Raw genomic sequence first — 26999 nt, 5'->3', positions numbered from 1 at the left:
CCCCTCTCAGCAGCTGCGGCTTTACAGGCAGCAAACGACACTTCTGGTATGATGTTCGCACCAAATTTAGGTTTATTCCCAGTGCCACCCGTGTCTGACACCAGTTTGTTACCCTCCTCCGGGTCCACCCACTCAGCTTCCAGCTCTTCAGGCCAGGTCTAACACCTTCACTGATGTGCTCGACAGTCTTTGAGATGCCTTTTCCTATTCAGCAAGTCTCATCATGGCACTGGAGCTCTTGGACCTCACAGACACTGAAACGCTGCTGGACATAGAGCTCTGAAGAGACCAGTGTAGGTTTCAACCTTGACAATGGTGTTTCCATGACAATTGAGACCTCTGGCTTCTGTGGGTGTTGTAGGTGCTAACAGGAGGGTTACAGCAGCAAGCTCATGGGCTTCTGTCTTCTTATGCCCACCTCACTGAATGCTCAGCTCCTCCTTCTGCCATCCTCTCTTCCTTCACGTTAAATGTTAGCTTGGTTTGATGTATCCGCTGGCTGCAATTTCAGCAAACTTTTGTTTGTTAATCAGCTTCCATCAGTGTTCAAAAAGGTACCAGCTCACTCTTGGCTCTTCCCTCTGCTCGACCTCAGAAAATATTCGTGAGAACGGAGGGCTTTGATTCCAGCCAATTTCCCCAGTCTCTTATACTAGTCATCTGCACATCAGAAAAGTAAACAAGCCACTTGGATGCCAAGCATTTCCCATAACACTTATTCCTGATCTTTTCTCTTTCTCATCATGACCAACAACCAGGAGAGAGACCATATAATTTATCATCCAGACCAAACACTTTCGCAGTAAACCGAGGCACCAGCCAGAAATGATACATGAACTGGGGTGACCAACTCATGTGGTACTGGTCCTCCTCCAATCTACACTCATTTTACAAAGGAAACAGACTTTATAATACAAAGACTTCTAAGAGAATGATGCGTTCCAAATCCAGACCACTCAAAACCCCAGAAACCAACGCAGTTAAAACTCAGAGACGATACATATCTATGCAGTTGGTTGAACTGGAGCTGGTGAAAGCTGTCAGCAGAGAAGACTTCTCCAGTAGGTAGTTCATGGCTATGCAGCCTTTTCTGAGTCCCTCCCGCCCCACTTCTGAAGACCCTTCTTTACAGTGAACCAGCGTCCCTTGACCTGCCTCGGTGTCCTGGTCACACCTGCAGCAAGGTTCTCCCTACACTCACCTACAACTGCAGCTTCACCTAGCACGTGGCTTCGCCACCAGCCCCTAGACTGGGGCCAAGCCTAGGACAGGGTCCTGATCATCTCTGCATTACCATGAAGGGGTGGAGGTCACATATCTCCTGCACATCCAATGTGCTGCAAAGAGGACTGCTGAATGAATAGATGAGTCAAAAAAGCTGAAGCCATCCCTTCGCTGTAGAGAAGAGGATTCAGCCCCCGCCAGAAGCATGTCTCGGGGAGGAAGAAGGGAAACCCCAGCCTCACTCCCACCACCACTGCCCACATACCCACACCTGCCAGGAGTGCTCCAGATACAGGGCCTTTGCACTGGCTGTTCCCTCTCCCTGGAACATTTTTCCAACAGATACCCCATGGCTCACTCCTCCCTTTCCCCCTTTTTCAAATCTTGGCTCATATCGGACCTTCTCAGAGTGGCCTTCCCTGACCATCCCATTTAACATAGCATCTGCTGTCCTACTCCCCCCACTGTGGCCCTTCCCACTCCCATCCCCTTTTGTCTTCTCATCACCATATCATGTACCTTGTGTACGGTCTACCTCTGCCACAGGAGTGTAAGTTCCATGATGGAAGCACTGTGTCTATCTTGTTGAGGGCTGCACCCCTAGTGCCTGGACATCATCAGAAGTCAGTGAATAGTTACAAGTAGAAGGAATCTGCCTCCTCCCGTCCTTTGTTACAACAAGCCAGCTGTCCCCTTATCCAAACCCAGTACCTCCACCTGTGTTTGGAATTGCATCCCTTCCTGCCTTTGGCGATTCTTATTCCATCAACTACTTCTCCTCTCTTCCCCACATAGTTAAAGCTTCATTTCAGCTGCATAATAATTCTGGTCTTTATCTTGGACCTTGTATATGCCAGATTCTGTCCTACAAATTTTATATTACTTCATTTAAGCCTGACAGTAGCCCGGGAATGTAGAAATGATGATCCATTTCTACCTGAGAGGAAACAGAGGCACAGAGAAGGGGAAAATCCTGCCCGGGGCCACACAACTACTAAGAAGGGATGTCAGGATTTGAACCCAGCAGGCTGGCTCAGACCAGCGCCTTATGACTCTGCCATGTTGCTGGCTCATCCCCACTAGCATTTATATATATGTTTGCTTTTCTCATCTTCAATAAACGACCCAACTTTTCTTTCATACACCCCTCAGCTACTTCTCTGTCTCTTTCCAGCACTTTGCAAACTTCTACCCTGTCTATGATTCCTTGCTCCACCCTCTCCCCCTACAACTCCATTCTGGTTCATGTCCCCAACACTCTATCAAAAGCACTCTTGTATGAACACCTTGTGATGGGCATGTCTGTCCCCATCTTATTTGAACTCTGTCAACATTTGGTGGCACGTCCTCCTTCCTGGATAAGTAAAGTTGGGACTTCCTGGTTCTGGCCACAGGGTGGCCCTGGACAAACCTTCTCCCGCTGGAAGAAATAAGCTACTGGGAAGAGACATGATAAACGATCCCAAGTGAAGAGAAGGGTTAGAGTCCTCAGGGCATCTTTAAGATTCCTTCTGGCTCTGAAAATCCATTATTTTAAATCACACTCTTCTCAACACTTTAAGGTTCCATTAATAATGACATAAAATCCCTCCTTGATTCTTTCTGTTCCCCTAACAGAGGGTGCCCCCCAATTAAAAAAATCTCAATTTTTCTCTATATTCACACCCAACAAGATTTTGTCCAGCATTACTTTCTATCAAAATATAGAAAATATTTTTCTTACAAAATATTAGTTTTATAAAATTTTCAGATAAAAAATATGGTTGAATATTTTTGTCAACATCTTCCTGCCCCCACCAAAATTTACTCCCCAAGAGCGATGGCTTCACTATTCCAGGTGACAATCCCAGTCCCAGACGTACATGTTAACAAAACACATCCTTAGGAAGGGGATGTGGATTCCAAGAGAACAGTAAAAATTATTAATAACTTCATTTGCTTGAGCTCCACCCTGCGCCAGGCACTGTACCAGTGGCATGTTAATTTTCATATTTTGGTTTTAGAAATAGGACATGCAGGCTCAAAAAGTTTAAGTGATTTGCCCAGGGTCACCCCCAGCAAATAAACTGTCAGAGCAGGGATTCAGTTTGCATATAGTCCAACCACGTGTGCCTGCAGAACACTGGCTCCTGCACCCTGCCCTTCACCTGCTGCATGTAAGAATTTATTACACAGTCAAAGAGATGCCAGAGACTTAAGAGGAAGCAAAGGTTACTCAACAAGTAGTTGCGAGACACTTGGTGAGCTAATTGGGAAAATATTCAAGTCAGATTCTCCACTGGCACCACACCAATAAGGACAAAATGCGGTCTAGCCATTAAAAACTACGCTTAGGAAGAGTTTTATATGAAAATTCATTCAGTCCTATTTTAGTCCATTTGGGCAGCTAGAACATAATACCGTAGTCTGGGGAGCTTATAAACAACACCAATTGATTGCTCACAGTTCTGGAGGCTGGAAGTCTGAGGTCAGGGTGCCAGCATGGCCAGATGAGGGCCCTCTTCTAGGTCACAGACGTCTTTTATCCTCACATGGCAGAAAGGGTGAGGGGTCTCTCTGAAGCCTCTTCTATAAGGGCACTAACCCCATTCATGAGGCCTCCACCCTCATGACCTAATCACCCCCAAAGGCCCCATCTCCAAATACCATCACATTGGGCATTAGGATTCCAACATGTGAATTTGCGGGGTGGAGGACACAAACATTCAAACCATAGCACTTCCACTGGCCCGTCACTTAGCGTCCACTATTGACAGTTGCTGCGGCCTCCTGCTGCAGACACAGTGTTAGCCTTGGCTGTCGTTTTCCGTTTTTTTATTGTATTGGAAATATACCACTGCAGAACCTTAACGGAGAGGTTGGCAGCCCTGAAAACTTCTCATTTCATTCATGTCACACGGTGTGGATAAATCCGTGCTCTTTAAAGAGAAGCAGAACGTCTGTCCGACGGGCCGTGCTCTGCTCTTGAACCCGCCTCGCTGGGACTTGAAAGCTCTCTGCCTTAAGCCGGCCTTTCTTCCCTCCCCTTTGTTCACTTCTTGACAGACCTGCATTCAGAGAGGCCGTGTCCCTATTAACACAGCTGCAGCCTTTTCCTGAGAAAACCCCTGGAGGGCACCTGGGTTGGGGACGACTTTAAAGTCACTTTTCTTCTGGGTGTTTGATATGTCTTGTCCCCTTCCCTACTCTGCGGGACCTGGATAAATGCGGCTCCCCCGACAGCCGACACCACTCAGGGAATGTTGCCGTCACCTGGAAGGAGGACGGCGGGACCGTCAGTAAGGGTGCTGGAGTTCTGGTTCCCAACGTGCTCTAGCTTTGCAGCCCTTGGCCTCTCGAGGTCTTGAGGTCCTTCTCTGCAAAGCGGGGTCCTGTGGTGGGATTAAAGAAAGAAGCTCCGGGCAGACGTGAATGTCAGTTGCAGTGTTGTTATTGAAGGCGATGGCTGCTGCCTTCGGGGTCAGAAGAAACCACTGCTGCGTGTGGACTCTGCCGAGGCCCCTCGGATCAGCTGTCCTCAGGGAAGCTGCCTTCCAACAGCGTGGCCCATTAGGGAGAAATAAGGAGCGGTGGATGGAAGAAAATGGAATGTGTTATCTGTGGCAGAACTGTGATTCTCACCGCTGCTGCTGCTCTGTCGGATGGCTCTGCGGCCGTCCAGTGGGGAGATCTGCCCGAGATTAAATTAGTGCATTTTCTTTTCTTCAGCAAAGAAGTGCTCAGCTAACTAGCATGAGAGGCACATCTGACAGTCATGTTGCCAAGACCTGGGTGTGGTCCATCCACCAGCCACGGGGCTGTGCCGGATGGAGCCCCAGTGGGACCCACAGGGTGTGGCCTGGTCCCTGAGTGGGTTGACGACACATCAGTTCTCCTGAACGAGAACCTGAAATGTCCCTTAGGTCCTAGATTCCCTCCTCCTTCATCAAGTTCAACACTCCTCCAGGTTTTCCTTGAAACTCTTCTCTGCTGCTCCTTCCCAGGCCTTCCTCCTAGGCCCTTCCCCTAGATGTCAGGGTTGCTCAGAGCCCACCCTTAGCCCTTAAGAAGCCCCGGCTTCCACCGTTCATCTACATGCCCACAACTCCCGATGCACTTCCAGGTTCCAGAATCACAGAACAGCCTAGTCACCGCCACACAGACCTCAGACCTGACCGGCACTCACACCCCCAACCTGCTCTTCCCCAGGTTTCCCTCAGGGAATGGTACCCACCCAGTCATGCAGAATCAGGGTGCTGTGGACACTCCCCATCCTCTCTCACCAGGTTTCCCCAAGATCACCCAGCCTTCAGACTCTCCCATCTGAGGACAGCAGGTGCCATGCCCTCATGCCTTCCCTCAGGTTCCCCGCCATGGTTTCTCTCTTACCTCCCTGTCCGCAGAGTCATCCTTTGCCAAACGCTCCCACGTGGGACCCGGATTTCCAAAATGCAAAGTGCAACATGGCGCTTCCTCCTTGAAGTGGGTTCCCTCACCAAGCCCCATTGCTTTCAAAATAAAGTTCGGGTTCCTTAGCATAGCACAGAAGACTCTGAGTCTGTCCTCATCTTCACTTTCTCACACATCCACCTGCTAACTCCACCAAGCAATGGGCAGTTTCCGGAACGTGTGAGTCAGATCACAAGATTGTGCCTTTGAACGTTATCCTCTCTCTCCAGAACCCTTCATTCTGTTTTCCATTTTCTTAATTCAGAGTTTATGACTTGCCCGCCCCAGGTCGTATCTGGCCTGGGGAGCTTGCACAACGTTAAATATTTTAGGATTAAGAGGCCAATGGTAAAAACCCAAGGGATTAGTCATTATAAAATATCTTAAGTTTTGGCTTCTTTTGAACAATCAGAACCCTGAACCATAGTAACTGGTGGAGGTGAGAAGCAGCTGTGCCTCACGTTGGGGGCGGGGTATAAACTATATTTTCCCACAGTCCACATCACTCCTTACTGTCTTACACTGTACTGTTTCACTTATTTATGTGACCTGCCTAGACCTTGAAGGCATTTGAGTTTGAGATCCCTACACCCACTCCTACTCAGGTAGCAAAACTCAGCTCATGTCACCTTCTCCATGACCTTCCCTGACTCAGAAGCCCCACTTATGCCAGGTACAGCAACGCTACGGGACCTGAGGGTGTATAGGAAGTGGCAGGGAGTACTAGTTCCTTGCTCCCTTTCAATGACAACTAACAAGATGCTTATTGATAAAATCAACCAGAGCAGAAGAGGAACACCCAGAGGCACCGTCGTCCCCACCCCACACACAATATTCAGAAGACAAAAGTTCTGGCAAAGAAAATTTGGGAGCTCCATTCTCCCTATGATGTGGCACAAGGCTGCTTTCTTGGACTTGCTGATTGAATCACTAACTGATAGACTAGTAATGGAAAGCCAGCCCTGGCTCTGGAGGGATACGCAGCCCTAACGCCTCAGGTGTGAGCTGTGGTCTCCATCCCCACTCCCCAGCGCATGTTCTGTGGGAGTCCAAGGCTCTGGGGGGGAATTGGGGGGGGGTTCTGCCCTTTGGGTCCCCCTTGTGAGCTGCTTTCTGATTGCCTTTGAGAAAAGCCCCGAAACAGTGCTCAGGGTGGAGAAAATGAACTCCAGCCCTGTTGCTTCAGGGCACGGAAAGTGACATCAGCCAACAAACATCACTGCAGCTGGTAGCAGGTGGGGGGTGGGATGCGGATGGGCATAGGGAGGATGCTGGCACCCAAGGCTGTGTCCAGGTTGATGCTAGAATCGGGTGTCTGAATGGGGACTTGAGGAGACATCTGCTCAGACGGATAGTGGAGAAGCGACCATAACCAGAGTTAACACTGACTAGGCACTTACCACGGGGCAGACACGGACCAAACCCTCACTGTGGATTTTCTCCTTTTGTCCCTATCGCAGCCCTAAGAGGTGGGCCTTTTTATGACTCCCATTTTGTTTAGGTATGTTAAGCATCATATCCAAGGGTGTACAGGGAAGAGGGAGCTGGGGCAGAAATTGAACCTGGCATCATATCCAAGGGTGTACAGGGAAGAGGGAGCTGGGGCAGGATTTGAACCTGGCTCTGTCTGACGGATTATCTCCAAATCAGGAACTTGGTGCAAGAGGTTGGGGTGGAGTGGTGGTGAAAGTCTGAGCTCAGTCAGAACTGGGGCATGCTGTAACGGGAGCAAACGCAGAAGAGAAGCCAGAGAGCAGGGCCAGACGGGCATCGTACCTGGGACTCTACGCCTGACTCCAGACATGCCCGCAACTCCAGCTGCCACAGCTGAGAGGAGGAGGTGTGAAGCCATGTCAGGACAAGCGGAGTGTACGAGTGACCCGGGGTTGTTCCATACCTCTTGATTCCCACCCCTCATTCTAGGAGACTTTGACCTTAACACTTTGAATATTTCCAGCAGCTTTGGACAGGAAGTTCAGGCTGTGCAGAAGGCTGGGAACCTGGTTCCTGTTCTAAAGAAGTACAAAGGAGAGGAACAAAGATGGGTTAACAGGAAGCCCCCCTCCTTTGATTTTCCTCTTGCCCTAAGCATCAGGCCAGACATCCAGGGTGGGCTGGGGCCTGAGGCGGCATCACAGTCACAGGCCTGCCTACCTCCAAGGTCCGGGCTGGTGGCTCTGGACGGTGCCCAGGGGACAGTGGCCCAAGTTGTCACTAAGGGCTCTGCATCTGGGGGCTGCTTCAGAGCCTCACCCTCTTTCCATTTCTCCTGCCATCACATTCCTGTAGAAAGTGCCAGGGGAGAAGGCTAGGGTGAAGGGGGACACCCCGGCCCCTCCTTGAGGTTTAGAATAATCAAGAGGCAAAGAGAATTCTCTACCTCCCAACTGACAGGTGGACAGGAAATTTAACCCTTTTTTTTTTTCTAGATAGTAGAACACCTGCACATGCGTTGCACGGGCACATTCAGAACCACGTGATGCTGTGGGCGGGAGCAGGGAGAGGATACACAGAGCCTACCCATCCCCTGGCAGAGGGGATGGGAGAAAGGGATCTAGCCTCTTGTTTTCTTGATGGAAATGCCTCTGTCATCCAACACTGTCGTTAACATGGGCTTTGGTGAGATTCCTAACTCCACCCTCACTAGCGGAATATGGAAAACGGAGCTTCCTCACCTCTTAAAATGAGTAAACCATGAAGAGTAAAAGAGATAATGATTACGTATAAACAGCTTGACAGATGCTATTTTAAATTTTATTTTTATTGTTGTTCCTATTAAACTTTTCTGAGAAGAGAGAGTAGGTCATGGCTGAATTCTTCTTCCTTCTCTTCTTTGTGTTCTAATTAACGTGCATGATGGGCCCCGGGCTGGGCTCTGGGGTCACAATGGGGGATGGAGACAGTCTCCTGTCTGAAGGTGCTTAAAATTGAAATTTGGAGACAAGAAACACTCACACACATACACATACAGGAAACACTGCAGCAAAGGAACAGAATCATAACCGCCCATCCATACGCTGGGTGACGCTAAGAAGAAATGAGGAGAAGCAGTGATTAGAGACTGAGGGTATACTTGGGAGCAGGCAGGGAAGAGCTGTTTGGGGGGTGGCATTTTGTCAGAACCCCAGAATACGAGGAGGGCAGCCTCGAAAGGGCTGTGGGAAGAGCATCAGGCAGAGGGGTCTGCACAAGCCATGGTCTCAAAGCAAGAGGAGCCTGATGGGTGAATGGATCCCAATCTTCCCTCATGTAAAATTCATGTTGTTTCTGGGCCCTCCTCGCCCCAGAAGATGGTCTCTGAATCTTCATCCCCACCTCTGTTTATTGGTCCCATTTTCTCCTCAAGATTGTGACTTTCTCATATAACCTCTCCCTCTTTCCTTCTCTCCCCTCATTGCTTCTTTACCTTATTTTTACAAATACACTTTTTTAATTTTAAAAGTATTCTCCTTCTGCCTGGTCCTGCTCTCGACCTGCTTCTCTTTGCCTCTCAAACCTCTAGCAAGGCCAGACTGTAATCATAGCCCCCTTTTATCAGGGACCTCTCTGAAATCTCACATCACCTCACCACGCCAAGGAAAGAGGTCTCTCAACTGTCACCCAGAGCCCGCTGATGCCCCAGCCAGTGGCCCTGGAGCATCCTCATCCCATGCGCCCTTCCGCCAGGGGCGCTTGCCCCGCCTTGGTCACAGCTTTGGTCTCTCGGTTCTCCCCTCACTTCTTTGTCCTTCTCCATGCTCTTTGCTCCCTTGGTTCCTCCTTCCAACTCTCTAAATGAGGGCAAAGACCGAAGCTTAATCCTGGGGTCTCTGCTACGTTAAAGATGGCTGCACTCATGGCCTCAACCGTCTCCCTCCAAATGGCTTCTGATCTCCATCTCAGCTCTGACCTCTCTCCTAAATATTATTCACTTACATATTGGTTACAGTTGCCCACCATCCAGGTGACTATGGACAAGTCCCTTCCCATCTTGGGGTGTCATCGCTGTACCTGGAAAATACAGGGGAATGGGCTGGCTGGCCTCTTTTGTACCTACACTCCAATAATTGGTGATTCAATGATTTTTAAATGTCTTCGTTCCTACGCAGATGAACTCTATCCTGTTAAAATCATCATGTTTAAAGTCAAACTCACCATTGGACCTTAAGGCACAGCTTTCCCTCTGGATTCCAATACCCACAGTGGGCTCGGCCATCACTGACCATCCCAGAGTATTGTCATTTCTCCTCTGTAACCAAGACTCCCTAGCTCTCTCTTCCTTTCCATTTGTAGCCCCTACCCCCCAGCCCAGACCCTCCATGCTGCTCCTATAGATGACCTGGGTGGTCTCCCTAGCTTCTGCCCCTTCCAGCAACATACAGTCTACACGTTCCTGTTCAAAACATTTCAAGGGTCTCAATTGTTCATAGCAGCTCCTCTTCAGCTTTGTGGAATCCTTTGAGAATCTTTTAAAATGTATGAATCCTCTGCCCAGAGAAATGCCTAAGATTTCAAGAGGTTCATGGATCTCCTAAAACCCATCACAGACTCTTTAGAGGTCTTTGGACCCCAGATTAGACCAAAGCAACCCCCCGAAGAATCAAGTGTGAGTTCTTCAGCTCCTGACAGCCTGGCTCTGCACCCCCTGTCCTATCGTATTTTCCTCCACCCTCAGGTCGTCCCGAAGCCCCCCACTCCAGCCAAGCCCCAAAGGTAGGAACAGCTCTTTGATGTGCACTTGAACCTTCTTTGTCTCAGGCCATTCTCCCCATCTGGATCATCAATTTCATTCTTCTTCCAGCTAAGTCTTGGACCATTCCTTCAAGTTCCCACCCTGATCCCACCTTGTCTAGAAAATGTTTCTCTTGCCACCGCCCTTTGTGGGGACTCCCTCTTTGGAGCTCCTACAGATCTGAATCATCATCACTAGGAGCACAGTATTGTCAGTTTTTGCTTCTGTGACATGGCAGGGCTCACCACTGAGGACAGGGACGCTTACTAGGTTGAGATGCTTGCTGGTGATAATGAATCTTCCTGATAACTGAAGGAAGAAGGCTTCTGAAATCCTCCAATTGAGCTATGACTGATGCCAGCTTTTCTATATTTTATTACATACACTCACATGCTTTTCTAAAATGTGGTACATTGAGCATAATTTATCAGGAACACCCATCCTGCTGTAATAGAATGATTCTCCAAGTGGTACTGAGAGGCGGGGAATAAAGATGCTGCTGAGCCTGCCTTGCCAGTTCATCAAGAGGCTTCGTTGAGATGTGAAAGCATCCACTGCGATGCCTGGCATGTGGCAGACCCTCAGTGTGTAAGTTTGCCTTCCACCTCCCTTAGAGTGGCTTTTTCCCCTTTTAAATGTAGAGCAGGTGGTAGGTGAAAATAGCTCAGCACCTACTTATTGCCCTTCTCTAAGATTTCAGGGCAAGGAATTTAGAGGCATAGAAAAAGGATTAGTTATTTCCAGTGAGTCTGGACTCACTCAACAGGGAAGGTATCCAGTGGTGATGCTTTGCAGCTAGAGAAGACCTGTGGGGTTGTTGAACCTCATTTACAGATGGGGAAATTGAGGCCCTGAGAGCTTAGGGCCTGCCCTTGAGGTGGCAGATCTCCCAGCTCTCACTCACCCCAGACATGTTTCTCATCCTCACACAGGACGATGTGTGATGCACATTCCTGTTCACAACATTTCAAGGGTCTCAACTGTTCATAGCAGCTCCTCTTCAGCTTTGTGGTATCCTTTGAGAATCCTTTAAAATGTATGGGGTCCTTCCCTGGTGGCTCAGTGGTTGGGAGTCTGCCTGCCAATGCAGGGGACAAGGGTTCGATCCCTGGTCTGGGAGGATCCCACATGCCGTGGAGTGGCTGGGCCCGTGCGCCATAACTGCTGAGCCTGTGCTCCAGAGCCCGTGAGCCACTACTGAAGCCCGTGCTGCCTAGAGCCTGTGCTCCGCAACGAGAAGCCACCGCAATGAGCAGCCCACTCACTGCAGCCAAGAGCGGCCCCCTCTCGCCACAACTAGAGAAAACCCACGTGCAGCAATGAAGACACAACACAGCCAAAAATAAATAAATAAATATTTTAAAATGTACGGAGCCTCTGGCCAGAGAAATGCCTAAACTTTCAAGAGTTTCTCCTCCATCAGACCACAAACTCCTCAAGCACTTTTTCTGTGCTGGGTTCATCTTCGCCTGTCACCAGCATCTCACACAGGGCTTGGGAGCCCTTGTGTGTGACGAATCAGATGCATTTTACTCACACAGCTTTGTGATGACCACACCAGACTCGTGGTAACAGTCACGGAAACCAGGTACCAGGGAGCCTTCCTGCGGCTTTTCTCCAGGGGCACTGGGGTGCCTTGTAAGGCGGCTGTTTCTGCACCTATTTGGGAACAGACTGACTTTTCCAGCAGACTTGGCCCCTGGCAGAGAGTGTGCTGGTTACACTAAGTGCTGTACTTGAGATATAGTCATTGAGCATTTACTGGGCGACTTGCCCTGGGTATACGGAGATGAACAGGCTAGAAATGGATCTTTCCCTCATGGAGAACCATCTTGTGGAAGATGAAAAAAAGAAGAACAGAAGTAAATATACCATCACCTGGTCCAGGCAGAACAACCCTCGCCAGTGGCTAATCTCCACCTATTTCCAAGACAGAAAATAAAAACAACGCTACACAATGGGAATCTGATGAAGACCCCAAACCCAAAAGTCAACACGGTTTGCTTTATTTTATCTCAATTGATCTCAACTCTCAAATATTCCAGCTTCAAAAGGTAAGATTAGGTACCATTAAGCCAGCCAGACCGGCATCGATTTAAAAACCCTCCTTGATACTACAGGATGGAGGAGGTTGCAGACCCTTATTAATCTCATGTTATCAGCACGATCTCAGCCCGCCAGGAGCCAGTGCACCTGATTCCCAATTCTGGCCACATCCACATCCCTCCGGTCCTCTGGCTTCTGTGTACCAGGCCATGGAGCTTGTATATAGCACCATGAATTACCCTGTTAAGAAACCTTTAACAGTGGGCTGGTCTTTTCTCCAAGGAATCAGGGAAAAGGAAAAGTGCGTTTCATCTATAACCAAGACGGAACTCAATGGATTTCAAATCAGACAATCATGTGGGAGCTGATATAAACCATCATATTTTCTCTCCTTTGGCCACGGAAAGGAATATATAAATGATTGCAGAATGTAGGTGGCAGGAGCTGTTCTGAGCTTCTCTCTGGAACTAACTCCCTCCTTCCTGCCCTCCCTCCTTTCCTTCCTTTATTCTCCAAACCAGCACCTACTCTCTGCCAGGCACTGTGCAAGGGGCTGAAAGTACAACGCAGCACAGATGTGAAATGGTTCTAGCCCTCCTAAAGCTACAATCTACCAGGCAGGAAAGGCACCATGCAAGAAATATGAACCGTGAGGAGGAAAATATAGAGGGCGCCGGGAGACTCTAAGACGGGAGTCTCACCTAGTGGTGTTTCTGGGAGTTGGTGGCAGGGCTCAATCATCCTTGCCTTTTGAGTCATCCACAAGGTTGTTTCATCGGAGAATTCTTTTTTTGAGCACTGGGCAATTTCCCAGATACAATGAGAAATCGTATCTGTAACTAGGTACTTTTTTGGAAGATTAACTCACTTACTCTCTATAGAAGTTTTACAAGGACTTGTGGCGGCTTTGCTGCCAAGGGGGCAGATAATGGTCACAGAGAGAAGTAAAGCAGCCACATCGTCACAGCATCGACTTCAGTCATTTTTGGGGTCTACCTTTACGTGTTTTGCTAATCCCACTTTATTGACTTAATAGTTTTCTTTAAATCGACTCACTTAAAAACTTAAATGAATTAATCATCAAAGGAACCTTTATATCATTACCATAAATAGAATACCAATATCCCTTGCCCTAAATAGAAAGTAATGGCAAAAATAAATACAATTAAATTCTTGGCTTCCAGCCTGCCCAGAGGCTGTCTTTATCTGAAGTAGCAGATTGGTTTTAAAAGGCTCCCCTCTACTTGCCTTCGATAGCCCCTAGAGGCCTCCCCCATCAATTCCTCTGCTTTTTATAACTGAGAATGGAGTTTGGAATGAGATTGCTGGCTGGGCAGGCCACCAAAACCACTCAGGAACCCCAAGAACCCTAGGGAACTGTAACCACGTGTGCCAACTGTGAAGTGGGGCCATCGGCTGTGCGAATGATCACTTCCAAGCCAAGCTCACGAGGGGACTTAATGACACAGTCAAGGAATACTTGGCTGACCAGCTTCTCTGGAAATTTCTATCACATGCTCCAGCCCTGGGTCAAAGTTATTCTGGTACAGACATTGCGGCCTCCTTAAGCTCATTTAATAAATCAATTCAACCCTTGGTTAAGATTTCTCCTTGCCTTGGGACTCCCCTGGTGGTCCAGTGGTTAAGATGCTGTGCTCCCAATGCAGAGGGCATGGGTTCAATCTCTGGTGGGAGGACTAATATCCCATATGCTGCACGGCATGGCTAAAATAAACCCAAAAAACAAAAACCAAGTTTTAAGACCTTCTTGGCCAAGAAAGTTTCAAAGAAAGGGTTAACTCTGAAATCAAGATTTAAAAAAACAAGCCTCATGGATGAAATGGAAAATAAACTGCATTAAAAAAAAAAAAAGATTTCTCCTTGCCTTACTTCATGCCTCAGGCCTCATTTGTGGGAGGGTGAAAGGGAGAGAAGAAGGTTAATCCACAGGCCTAAACCTCGGCACCCCGGAAACGGCCAGGTAGACCTTCATAAAATTCAGTTCTTTTTTCTGTGTTTATCAAGCAGTTACTTTACCTGAGTCTCAGTTTACTCATCCATAAAATGGGTTTTTCCAGGGTTTTATAATGAAATAATGTATGAAAACCCCTAGTGTGCACACAGGCATCCAGCTGTAATAACAACCATTACTGATTTTTCTGACATCCTTTTGAGAGTCAAGGCCAACTCTGATGGGCAACAGGGATCCTCAGACAAGTTTCCCCTGGTTTGATGGGCCAAGGTCTTTGCCTTGGGCTGGGGCTCTGCAGAAGGCCATGAAACCAATTCTTCCCACCAGTGCAGGGAGTGTGTAAGCAAATTACCTGGGGTCTTGTTCTGATGCAGATTTCATCAGGTGTGGGTCTGGGGTGAGGCCTGAGATTTTGCATTTCTACCAAAACTCCAGGTGAAGCCCATGTGGCTGGTCCGAGAACCACACTTTGATTGACAAGGCCCAGTTGTTCTCCAAGTGTGGTCCTCGAAAGGGCCAGAGATATCAGCATCACCTGGAACTTGTTAAGTGATGCCAGTTTTCAGGCTCCACCCCAGACCTGCTGAATCAGAAACTCTGGGGTGGGGCCGGCACTGTTTGTAACAGCCCCCAGTTTTGGGACTGCCTGACCCTGGAAACCACAGCACTTGCTCACTCCAGTTGTCTTCTGGGAGTTGCCTGGCACGAGCCTAAATAGGGAGAGTCAGCTGTATCTCAGCAGGTTCCAGACCAGCAGGAACTCCCTTCTCTGTTCCCTTGAGCCAAAAACACTAACCATGGCTACTCTGATGCAGATGGTAAGAAAAGCGCAGCTAGGAACCCAGATCTGGGAGGGAGGGGTGGTCTGGGCACCCTTGGCCTCCCACCTCTCTCTCCCCTGCTTCCCTCCCCCACCGCTCCCTGACTTCCATGCAGTTTAGACTTTGACAGAGACCTTATGGGCCCCTCCACTGAAGTTAGACAGGAAGGCAGGCCAATGAGTAGTTACAGAGAGTCCATGAAAAGTATATGTTTGCACTTTCCAAGGTCCTAAATCCCAGGTGTTGGGAATTTGGGCCCCCTCCAGCAAGTGTAGCCAGATATGCTCACAACAAAGAAATGGTTTGTGTATCTCTAATTCCAGTCTACGTCCCTTTCTCTTTTTCTCCCTCTACTGCCTCCCAACCATGATTTTTGTACTATATCATTTTCTGAATTAAATAGTACTCACATTGACGTTGCTTTGTTAATACCACAACTATGCTCTTCAAATAAATCAATGTGTCTTGAGCACCTGCCAGGCACCCTTCTGGCTGCTTTCATTTGTGTGTGTGTGTGTGTGTGTGTGTGTGTGTGCGCATGTGTGTGTTTAGTTGTGGTAAAATACACCTAACATAAAATTTACCATTTTCACCATTTTCAACTGTACGGTTCAGTAGTGTCATGTACATTCACATTGCTGTGCAACCAGTCTCCAGAGTTCTCATCCTGCAGACAAAACTGAAGCTCTGTGTGCCAACTGAACAGCAACTCCCCTCCCGCAGCTCCTGGCAACTACCCCTCTACTTCCTGTCTCCATGAATTTGACTATTCTAGTCATATAAGTGGACTCATACAACATCTGTTCTCTGTGTCTGGTTTATTTCACTTAGTATAATGTCCTCAAGGCTCATCCATGTTGTAGCATGTGTCAGAATTTCTTTCCCTTTTAAGGCTGAGTAGCATTCCGTTGTATATGCATACCACATTTTGCTTATCCATTCATCCGTTGATGGACCATTTTTTGGCTATTGCAAATAATACTGCTATAAACACGGGTATAAAAATATCTGTTCAAATCCCTTCTTTTGATTCTTTGGGGTATATACCCAGAAGTGGAATTGCTGGGTCAGATGGTAATTCTATTTTTAATTTTTTGAGGAACCACCCTGTTGTTTTTCACAGCAGCTGCACCATTTTACATTCCCACGATTTATAATTTATTCCTCAGAACACTGTGAGTTGGATACTAGTAACTCCATTATACAGATTAGGAAACTGAGGCTCAGAGAGGTGAAGCCACCTGCCTGAGGTCACGCAGGTAATAAGTGTTTCATCAGCGATTAGAGCCTCAGTCTTTCCATAGCAGCTCCCAGGGGCTCCAAAGGTGTGGCCTAGTGTCCAGAGGCATGAGCAGTGAGTCTGGCTCATAGGGAAGACTTGACAGTCCTTACTGACTGGAGAAAAGGAAGGCCCCAGGCTGGCAGCTGGGAGAGGTTTACAAAGAAGCCCTAAGGGAGTCATCCTAATGACGCTGGAGGGTAGAGCTTTGGCGGCGGTACCCTCTGGGGAAGGGGCTGCAGAGCCTTAGCTGGCTCCACCCCCAATGCTGGATGGTCCCGGTCTTCTGGAGCTATTTGTCGAGGAGCTGCTGCTCTCGTGCTGCAGTCTAAGAGGCTCTCTGCCCGGGCCAGGACCTGTACACCACTATGGGTTTTTCTCTTGCCCTTCTCTTTGCCTCTCCTGGGAACTAAACCTATGGACTGGGGTATAGTTTGGACATCAGGCAGAGTCCGCTTAGAGCTAAATCCCAAACTTAGGAACCTCAGAGGTGCAGTAGGAGGGGCTTTGCTGCTTACAGGAGAGGAGCAAACGAAAGTCGCCTGATCAATTTACCAGCTCATTTTCTCCGGGTATCTTAGCCTCCCCGCTGCATTATTTAAGCCACACTGGCTTTTACTAAGCAAGAAGGTGTGAATTAATCCTGTGTAGCGCTCCTCCGAGCATGGCCAATATTCTTGATCTTGAAACTGGAGATGGGAAGCCTAGCAGCAAGGACAGAGCTCAAGGGTGTGTGTGCCCCTCCCCTCCTCAGCCTTGCTGAGACGTTGCACCCAAGGGCGCGGTCGCCATAGTGCTTGGGAGGCTCGCCTGATATGCCATGAGTCCTTTCTGAAGTCCTAATGTTGCCAGCTTCCCTTTGCAAACTGTCTTTGTGGTACAGAGAATGGCCCAAGGCAGGAGACGGGAGGCAGGGGGGACAGGGGCAGGCGGCCCAGTGATTCGGGGACACAGAGTCACTATGAACAGCGTGGGTGATGGAGTCGGGCAATCTTGGCTAGCACCTCATTTCCTTGTTACTGGCTGTGTGTCCTTAGCAAGTCTTGGCACCCCTTTGGGCCCCTACTTCCTCATCTGCAGATGAGCAAACGTGGCGGCTGTGAGGCTTAAGAGATTGCCCCGTGCAGCTCTCGGCACAATGTCAGCTCCCAGGAAACGGGCTCCCTGGGCCTGTACAATCTCCCTGCAGAAGCCTGTCCCCTCCCAGCCTACTTTCTTCCCTCCTTGCCAGGTTCCGGGAAGCGGACTGCACTAGCCCTTCTCTCTTTCCCCAGAAGAAAATTCCTCCAGGCCTTAATCGTCTGTGCTGTTTTTCTCTCCCATCAGTGTGTGTGTATGTGTGTGTGTCTACTCTAATGAGTTGGTCAAACGAATGTGCTCCAGAACCACTCTGATGAGACCTGGTGGGGACGAAAAGGGGGCTGGACAGGAGGGAAAGGGGGAAGGTGGAGTGGGGGGCACCATTCCAAGACAAGATGCTGCGGATTTGGCGACCCTAAATCGCATTGATCTTCTGGGCTGCCATATGGCTGCCGTTACGGCCTCACCTCTAGTTTCCTGTCTCCTGAGCTCTCTTCCAGCGTTGCTGCTTTCCGGGTTTCTCTCTCCCACAGACCTCTCTCTTTCCAAGCTTCACCCTTTGGAAACACGAGCATGCATATTTTCCCCACTGGATGTCATTTCGTACGTCCGTTTGGGAGAGTTCTACTGATTCCCTGGAACCTGGGTTCCCATCCCCGCTCTGCAACTGACCAGCTATGTGACCTTGGCCAAGTTACTTAACTGTTCTGTGCCTCAGGTTCCTCATTATAAAATGGAGATAATAACAATATGGACCTCATAGGATTGTGGGAAAGATTACAGGTGCGAACAGAGCTAAAGTGCTTAGGCTATCACAGGGCACACAGCAGACCCGCCCCCAAAACATGACTCTTGTCACTCTCTGCTGGCGTCAGCCTCCACGGAGGAAAGATGTATGAGGCATGAGCCCCTGTTTCTAGAAGCGATGCCCTCTGTTTACTCTTCAAGGTAAACTGAGACCCCAGACTACAGATTTCAGTGATCGGTAACATTTCCAAAGAATTGGGGTTGGGGACTCAGTTTAGGAAAAAGATCACAACCACTATCTACCATCACCCTCTTTCAGGAAAGAAAGGGCATCAATACCCAAAAGAAAAAAAAAAAAAGAACAGCATCTCAAAGGATAGTTCTTGGGAAATGACAGTTGGCATACTTGAAACTAACATAATTGTCATGGCTACACTGTGTTTTTTATTTTTATTTTTTCTTTTCTTTTTTCCTTCTGGATCACCACCCATCAGCACTGGGAAATGCTGATCTCAGGGGCATTTCAACCTCCAGCCATCAACTAAGAGAAGGAGGAGAAATTGTAGCCCGGAGCCTTAAAAGGGGACCAGGAAGCAGAGCTGAGCGTCTCCGTGTTTCTCCAACAATAAGAGCAAAGTGCTGAGGAAACTCTGTGACAGAGCCAGGAGCTTCCTTCTCACAGAGCAATTTCAGAACTCAAACACACACCCACACAGCAAGGCAGGACGCTGGGTTTCCAAGAGCAGCGAATCAGGATTCCAAGTGCTAGAAGTGTCCGGAGGAGCTGCTCCCTGCCGTGTGTAATACAGACACCCCTTGAGCAGTTCCCTTTGCCACTGCGAAGTCTGTGACAGCTGAAGCTAAGAAAATGCTGTGACAAACAGGTCCTGTCAGGACAGTGGGCGGCTTCCTAGCCAAGTGACCAAATGCAGGAGACTGGGGAGAATTTAAATCCAGCCCAGCTGCCCCCCAGGAGAGTGACTAATCCCAACACTTAAGGACAAGCGCCAGACCAGCAGTCACTCATTCACAGGGGATGGTTTCCCTGTGCGCAGATGACACCCAAGCGTCTCACCTTGGGGCTTCTCCTGGAGAGGTGGACCTGTCCCTGTTCCCTGGCAGGAGGCGGCCACCTGACCACCCCCCATGGTGGCATTCATGTTCCTGCCCCTGCCTTACTCCTTTCACTGTATCTTTCCACCTGCCTCTTGAATTTGTTTTTGCTTGAGGCAGCTGAGAGGTGCGAGGCTCCTGAAACCCACTGAGGGTCCTTGCAGCTGCTATGAGTCTTGGCTAATCCGTCACGATTCCCTGGTTTGACCAGTGTTTGAAAATCATAACACCACTTAAAAGTGCTTAATAGAGAAAATCTTTGAGATGACACACATCAACCTGACCTCTTACTTCTTACTCCCTCAATGTTTCAAACACACAACACAGCCTTTCCGTTCAGCATCCTTTCTGGGGACCAGCCCTAGGAAGGAAACAGTTGGCCCCAACTTAAGTCTGCTCTTAACGCCAGTGTGGAAGCCGTTAAGGTGATAAAGATGGACAGAGCAGGCACTTCCTCTCCAGGCAGAAGGAGGATGGGGGAGGCGCTGGCACTGTTGGCAGTGGCAGGGCTAGAAAGGGCTCTCTGGAGAAAATGAGCTGGACAGAGGCTTGGAGGTGGGGCTCTACAGCTTTGCTTTTTATCTGAACTGACAGTGGGAAAGCTACAAATTAAAAAGGTGCTTTCATTCCCATTGGCCTGTTCTACAACATTCTGAGACAATGAAAACTGTGCCCTTAACTGGGCTGTGGCCTCCATGCTGGATACACATGTTGGGAAAAGCAAGGGGCTTTCTGAGCAAGTGGAGGGTGTTTAATTGTTATTAGAATCGTGTAGACCTTTGGGGTCAGAAAGGCTGAATGCTTACTTTTGCCATGTGCTAGGCCCAAGTTTGTTTCATCCTAAAAATACTTTATGGGCTCTATTTACTAAACCATATACTTATCACCAGGGGCTGGGGATAAGGGAAAAAATAAAACAAAATTGTTGAGTCCATCTCCATAGGATACTGTCACTATGGGATGCTAAGTGTACACACGGGAGAGGCAGCTACCCCAGACTGTCCAAGGAAGGTCTGGGGTCCTGGAATTCTTTGCAAAGGAGGTGATACTAGCCTTCGCCTTAAAGGAGGAGGGAGGGGAAGTAAGGATGGGTGGGGTGTGGGGTTAAGAATAGTGTGTGCAAGGAGGTTGTTCTAGAAAGCAGTAAGAACATGTGCAAAGGCACAGAGGCATGAAGTCATGGTACCTTCCAGGGAACTGTGAGCAACACAGAATGTCTGGAGGCCAGGAAGGCTGAAGAGAGAGGCTGGGGCCAGATTAGGTATTACCTTGTACGCCATGCTAAAAGCAATGGGAGCCTTTATAGAATTCCACTATCTCTGAGAAGTATTCAACATTTGCGATCTACAACATCCCCAATTTGTAAAACCTAAGCAATTTTCAAATCCAGCAACCCCGCTTTACAAGGGGAAAGAGGCCCTGAGTGGTGAATTGGTTTCTAAGATGGATATGTATTTGCAATTTAAATTTGATGCTAGGAACAGTTGGCAACAAGGGCTTGGAGCAAGTCAGTTAAACACCAGACTTTCTTTCTGTCCTATTTTATCCTCCAATCATGTTTATACTTGAGTGAAGTACATGAGGACTGGGGCGAAGAGTGGGCTTTAAAAAAATGTTGCACGGCCTTGTGCAAATATGTGCCTGGACTGCAACTGCCCAAGGTCATTTCCTTTCTCATCCACCTGGACTCATCCACTAAAAGGTGCACCTCACCTCATTCTCAGCTGATGGCAGTAGTTACCAGCCCACGGATCTGAGGGTCAGAGCTAGTCCTTCCTTGTCTATTACCTTCCCAGACAGTGTCTGATGTTTGGGGGGCACCAGGACCCTGATCATGGTGTACTGGACGGCATCAGTTCTGACCAGTCAGATGTCCATTCTCACAGGTCAGTGCCCGAGAGGGACCAGTTGTTAAGCATCTTTAACTATCACCTAGTCCAGGTTCCTGGATGCCCAATCTTGTGGTGTGTAGAAGTGAGGAAGGCGCATTCTACTGACATCAGAATCAGGGCTGCAATGGAATGGGAGTTTTCTCTCCTTCAGAAGCGTTAGCCCAAGGCCCCACCTATAAGTCTGGGATGCTCAGGCCCATGGCCAGTGAGCTTGTCTGGCAAACCAGGGTATAGCATCACACTGAACTTTGACTGGACCAGAGGGGCACTTTGGGGAGACGAGCCCCGGGTCCTTCTCCAATCCTCATTACTCAACTTCCCTCCTTCTAAACCGCTGAGGGCAAGGGAGCAGGTAACTACTAAGTCAGACCAGGCTCTTAGGAAAACTGGGCCTTTGAAAGGATGCGGGGGGATGAGTTAGGAAGGCTAGTTCTGAGACCTATTATGTAATGTTACTGCAGGGGGCAAAGAATTCGTAGGACAGGGCAGTCTAGCACGGCAGTCAAGACAGGGGCTTTGGCTTCTCCTAGAATTAGGGTCTTTTGCTTTATCACAAGCAAGTTATACAACCTCTCTGAGCCTCAGTTTCCTCACTGATGAACTAAAGATAGCCACCCTACCTAGCTTCAAGAGGTTTGGTGAGGACTGAGTGAGCTAGTGCTTTAAAGCAGTAAGCACGGTGTCTGGCAGTATTTGTGCTCAACAAATAGTAGCTTTTGGCACCACTAGTAGGTGACCATTGGGTTGCCAGGAGGATGACATGTGTTAGCGTCTATAAAGCACTTGGAATAGCTCTTGGTTCATAGCAAGCACTCAATAAATAAATGAATGTTAATGACCACCATCATCTTCACCTTCACCATTGCCATGATTTCTGTTATTACTAGCTACATCCTCTTTAACAAGAGTTCTGTAACTGTTTTACGATTAGAGACCTCATTTGGGGACTAGGGCATTGGGTTATAAGTGAGGAGACCTGTGCAGGCTTGCCCTGTCCCTAACCAGCCAGGGTGTGATCTTGGATAAGAGATGCTACTTCTCAGGGTCAAATTTATCCTAATTGTAAAAAGAGAGGAGGTTTCTTAGGGGGGGGGCCCTGCACTCCTTTCTCACCCTAAGGCTCTGTGAGTGTCAGCCTTCCCTAAGGATGTCGTGTATGCCCATCACTGGGCCAGACCCCAGAAAGATATTTATTCAGTAGATGTTTACTGAATGCCTTCTGTGTGTCAGGTTCTGAAGGCATCACGGTGGGCAAGACAGCCATGCCCATAACTCTCTCTTGAAGGTTACACTCAAGACTAAAGCCCAGGGGATAATCAGAAAAAGAGTTTTAGCTTACGACTTGGTCCAACGGACTCTAAATTTGGGGTGCTGCATGAGTTGATGGGGGCTGTTTTACCAAAGCTTCACCCAATCTCTGATTTAGAATTTGAATTCACTCTTTGAATGCTTTGAAGAGCATTTTACATTTTTTTTTTCCTCATTCAGCCCTAGGGAGACATTTCCCCAAGCAAGCAATTTAGAAACAGAACTTTGAAAATCATCACTTAGGAAGAGACGTGTCTCTAGGGAAATAGGCCCTGGAAGAAAACCCCTGCCCTTCATAACCCGTTATATGATTCCTTGGGCAGGACAGAACTTCTGAGATCACCACAGCAAAAGCCTTATTTTATAATAAAAGGAATCAAGAGTTTAGCAAAAATATATCTCAGTTTTGTTCCTCTAGACGATACACATGAAGTTGTCTTTCCTCTTTTACTTCTCATGTGTTAATCCTTGGAAAATTTACTTCAAGAAGAGATTTTTCCTTCTTTCCTTCCTTCCTTCCTTCTTTCCTTCCTTCCTTCCTTCCTTCCTTCTTTCCTTCCTAAAAGATCACAGGGTGCCACCATTGCCTTCCAGAAACAGCCATCCTTTCACAGAACTGTCTTCTCCCAGGGAGTGGTACTGGCAGGTAATTTGTAATCTTCCCTAGCACAGGTCAATATCAAGTAGGGGAAGGGTGGGCAGGGCTGGTGCAATAGCACCGTGGTCTCGAGGATGATCCCAGGTCTCCCGGAAAGGCAAAGCATAGGGTGAGGAAGATGAGTCCTGCTCCTGGCGCCGCCTCACTGGCCACTGTACTAGGGCACTGAGCCCCCGCTGGCTGCTCAAAGTTGGGGTGCTTCCAAGGATTAAATAAGTGACTGAGCTTGAAACTTGGCTTGAAAAACAGATATAGGGGGCTGCAGGGATGCTGGTCCTCTGTTTCATGTCCTTCCTCCCCCAGTTATGGCAAATCCCAGATGAGTTAACAGTGTGTGGGGAAGACTGGGGGGTGGGACTGGAGGAGGGGCTGCGGGAGAGGGGTCTCAGGCCTGGGTCAGGACTGGTCAAGTCAGGGGTCAGCCTGCGGACAGGGGCACCAGAAGGGGGGATAACATCACACCAGATGACACAAAATTGTTAGACAATTTTCCCCAGTGTGGGCCCAAGCAGGACCCCCCCCCCCCAACAATGAAACACAGCCATAGCACAAGAGCCCTGGGATTTAAATATATATGTAAATGCCCTTCTTAGCTCAGGTCTTGCAGCTTATTTCTGGATACCGTTAGAACAACCTAACGTGGGGAGTAGGGGCGTTACAACACATTTGGCAGGGAAGGGTAGCATTATGTGCAAAGTGATTTGTTGATTGCATTTGAAAACTTAAAAGTCACTGGCCTATAGAAGACATTCGGTAAAAGTTCAGTGAATGGACAAGGAGGGATGCCTGAATGGGTGCAGCTCTTACGTTTTCATAGCAGAACAATGGGCAGCTGCTGGTCCTTCCCTCACATGTCAAGGTCAGCAAGGGGTCTGGGCCAGGCAGAGCCCACATCTGGGAGAAGAGTGTGGGAGCCGAGAGGAAGACCCTCCCCACCGCGTCCTCCATCACCTCAAGACTTGTCTTGCCTGATTTCCTTTCCGATCCACGTTTTTGAGGCGAACAGCTACAGAACGTAGCGTTTCTCTATCTCCGCGTGGGAGCATGTCGTGTATTAACTGAACACTATTTGTGAAAGTTTTCTGAGCTCTTGGGGAAACCGAGAATGAGGAGGAGGGAGAGGCAGAGAAACGTTTGGTACTTGAAGAGCGCTGGAGTTCACAGAAGGAATTCTGCGGTGGCCAAGATGGGAAGGGGCAAGGAGAAAAGGAAAGAGCAGGTAGTGGCGCCTGCCCCAGGTTTGAGTCCTTAGGGCCTTGGCATCCTGGACCAGGACTGGCCTTTCCCTTTTGAGGGATCTGTCAGCTTAGCGAGCCCTCAACTAGCGCTGATAGTGAATGAAATAACAGATGGGACAAAGGAGGGGCGCACGCGGTGCGGGACTAGCCCCACGGAGGAAGGGACTTTCTGCCCACTCTGCGACCTCACTTTCTCTCTGCCCAGGGCCAGGAGGCTCTCCAAAGGGCCCCTCAGAACCCTGGCTGCACACTCCCCCTCCTGCCTATAGCGGGTTGGTGGCTCTTTGTAGCGGCGAAGCGGAGAGGGGCCGGCCCAGGGGCGGGGCGCGACTCTCAGCCTCCAGGACCCACAGCAGGTGCGTCCCGCGCCGCAGGCGCGCACTCTTGGAAGTCCGGCGGCAGGGCAGGGGCTCGCGGTCCCCCTGCTCCCCCCGGAGAGATCGGGAGAAAAGCGAGGGCTAGACCGCGTGCTAGGCATCCTCCTCCCCAGCCCCCGAAGACGAGAGGGCGGTGGTACAGACTTTCCCGAAAGGTCTCCATCGCGGCGCTGCGAGCGCACAGGAACCCGGGGGCACAGGGGGAGCCGCGGGATTAGCTGAGCGCCCAAAGCCAGGTGAGGGTGGGGAAGGGATCTCAGCTAACCCCCGCGCGCTCCGCCTCTAGCGGTGTCAGCCCACACCCCTGTGCTGGGCTCCCGGGCCGGCGGGAGGCGCGTGTGCGTGTCTGTAGGTACTGGGGACACTCGCCTTCCCGGGAGCCCGTGAAGAACCCCGCCCTCCGCCCCGGCCCGGGAATCCCCTCCCCCAGCACAGAGATCCCCGCGCGCCCCCTGCCCACTTTGCTCAGGCGAGAAAGCGGCCGAGCAGGAGACAAAGAAACTCCTGCCTCCTCCACTCTCGGCCCCTCCGCCCGCCCCAGACACTCCCGGGCGCCCTCCCTCGACCCCGGCGACAACGCGCGCGGACATGCAGAGGCAAGGAGGCAGGGTGGGCGAGTCCGCTCCCCGACGCGGTCCAGCTGGAGGCTGGCAGTGCTCCCTGCCCGGGGACTCCCAGTGGCAGCCGCGCCCCCACCCTCCGCTCCCCAAACAGTCCTGGGCTCCCTGCACAGCTACCCCCGGCCAAAATCGTCCCCCGGCTCTCCAGCGGAGCGACAGGGGGGCGCGGCGCACACAAAGCGGGCGTGAGGGAGGATGCGGAGTACCGGGGTGGTAAGAGATCCCGCCAGGGCTCGGCACGGGCCCAGGCGCAGCTATTTACCCGATTTCTTCTTCGATCTCCGAGATGTCTGCGAAGATGAGGAAGACCACGAGCAGCGTGAGCGCAGCCAGCATCCAGCTCCGGAACTGCAGCTGCATGGTGGGTTCGCGCCCACCGGGACCCACGCGGGCCGGCGCAAGGAGCTGGGGCTGGAGGGCGCAGCGGCAGGCGCGGGAGCCTCCGCGCGCGGCGCCCAGCGGGGCAGACACCCTGCGCTCCGGGCGAGTCCGGGCCGGCGGCGGCGGCGGTGGCGACAGCGGCAGACAAGGGTTGCTCAGGCGCGGCGAGCCGGCTCGCTCCCTCTCAGCTCCCGTCCGCCCCTCCTCTCTACTCCCCTCCCCTCCCTTCCCCCGCCCCGCGCGGGGCTCCGCGCGCAGTTTGACAGCTTCGCTCAGCTCCTCTGCCCTCCTCCTCCCACCCCAGTCAACTCCAGTGTCCAGCCTCCCGCCTTTGCTTCTCCCGCCTGGCTTCTTTCAGCTCCCGAGGGCGCTGGGATGTGGCCGGAGCCTGCCACTCCCCGCTTAAGGAGGCTGGGCTCGGGGCACCGGGTGCGTCCGCGTACAGAGCTGAGCCCAGGGAAGAACGCGCACCGCCCGGCGTACCCCGCCGGCTGGCAAACGCCCTCCCTCGCTCGCTCTTTGTCCAGCGCCCTCGGTTTCTCACAAAGTTTTACCGACACAAAGACTAACACCTGGGGACAGCCCCCGCGCGCGACGAGGAGGCCGTTTCAGCCAGGCAGATGTTTCAGCAGTTGACGAATTAGGAGAGGTGGTGGAGGAAGGGGAGGGGAGAAGAAATATCCAGGACAAGCCAACTTCGGCAGAGATGCAGATTGCAATTTGTGGGCGAGGTGCTCGACCGCCGAGAAACCACCGCCTTCAGGCGGTCATCTTGGTCTCCACTGATAGACCCAAGGAGACCGGGTCCAGAGAGTCCCCTGAGTGGACTGAGCTTTTGCAGCCTTGCCTAGAACCCTGGCTCCTGCTGGAGTGACTGCTCTACCCACAATGGCAGGCTCAGTGCCCGCCCTGCCTGGACCCTCGCGGTGCTAATTCTGAGCTGGGCTTCACCTACCAGCTCTTGCCCTCTCCTGGCAAAATCAATAATCCCCGCCCCGGAGTCTTATCTTGGTCTAAAGGTCTGCTAGAAAATATGGCTCCCACAAGGGGTAATGCCCCCCGTGCTGAATATTTTATGCTTCCCCAACCTTAGACAGCTTAACT

General features: G+C 50.2%; 1 protein-coding gene and 1 non-coding gene across 3 annotated transcripts in view; both read right to left on the bottom strand.

Moving 5' to 3' along the window:
- The window catches only part of ST8SIA2 (ST8 alpha-N-acetyl-neuraminide alpha-2,8-sialyltransferase 2), a 58488-nt gene extending 32517 nt beyond the window's left edge, over positions 1 to 25971 (bottom strand). The window contains exon 1 of one of the 2 annotated variants that reach the window (XM_027083092.1): positions 25777 to 25971. In XM_027083092.1, coding sequence (XP_026938893.1) covers positions 25777 to 25874 — 98 coding nt within the window. In that variant the 5' untranslated portion in view covers positions 25875 to 25971. The remainder of the gene's footprint in view (positions 1 to 25776) is intronic. The other variant, XM_027083093.1, reaches the window with a different exon arrangement.
- LOC113607698 (small nucleolar RNA U109) lies at positions 4042 to 4183 on the bottom strand. The gene has a single exon (XR_003428045.1). It is a non-coding gene; the product is annotated as a small nucleolar RNA U109 (small nucleolar RNA).
- Positions 25972 to 26999: the final 1028 nt, after the last annotated feature.

Source organism: Aethalodelphis obliquidens, unplaced genomic scaffold (assembly GCF_003676395.1).
Source record: "Aethalodelphis obliquidens isolate GAN/ISIS:26980383/991018 unplaced genomic scaffold, ASM367639v1 scaffold49, whole genome shotgun sequence".
Lineage (NCBI taxonomy): Eukaryota > Metazoa > Chordata > Mammalia > Artiodactyla > Delphinidae > Aethalodelphis > Aethalodelphis obliquidens.
The sequence above is the reverse complement of the archived record's forward strand: the minus strand, read 5'-3'. Positions and strand labels throughout refer to the sequence as shown.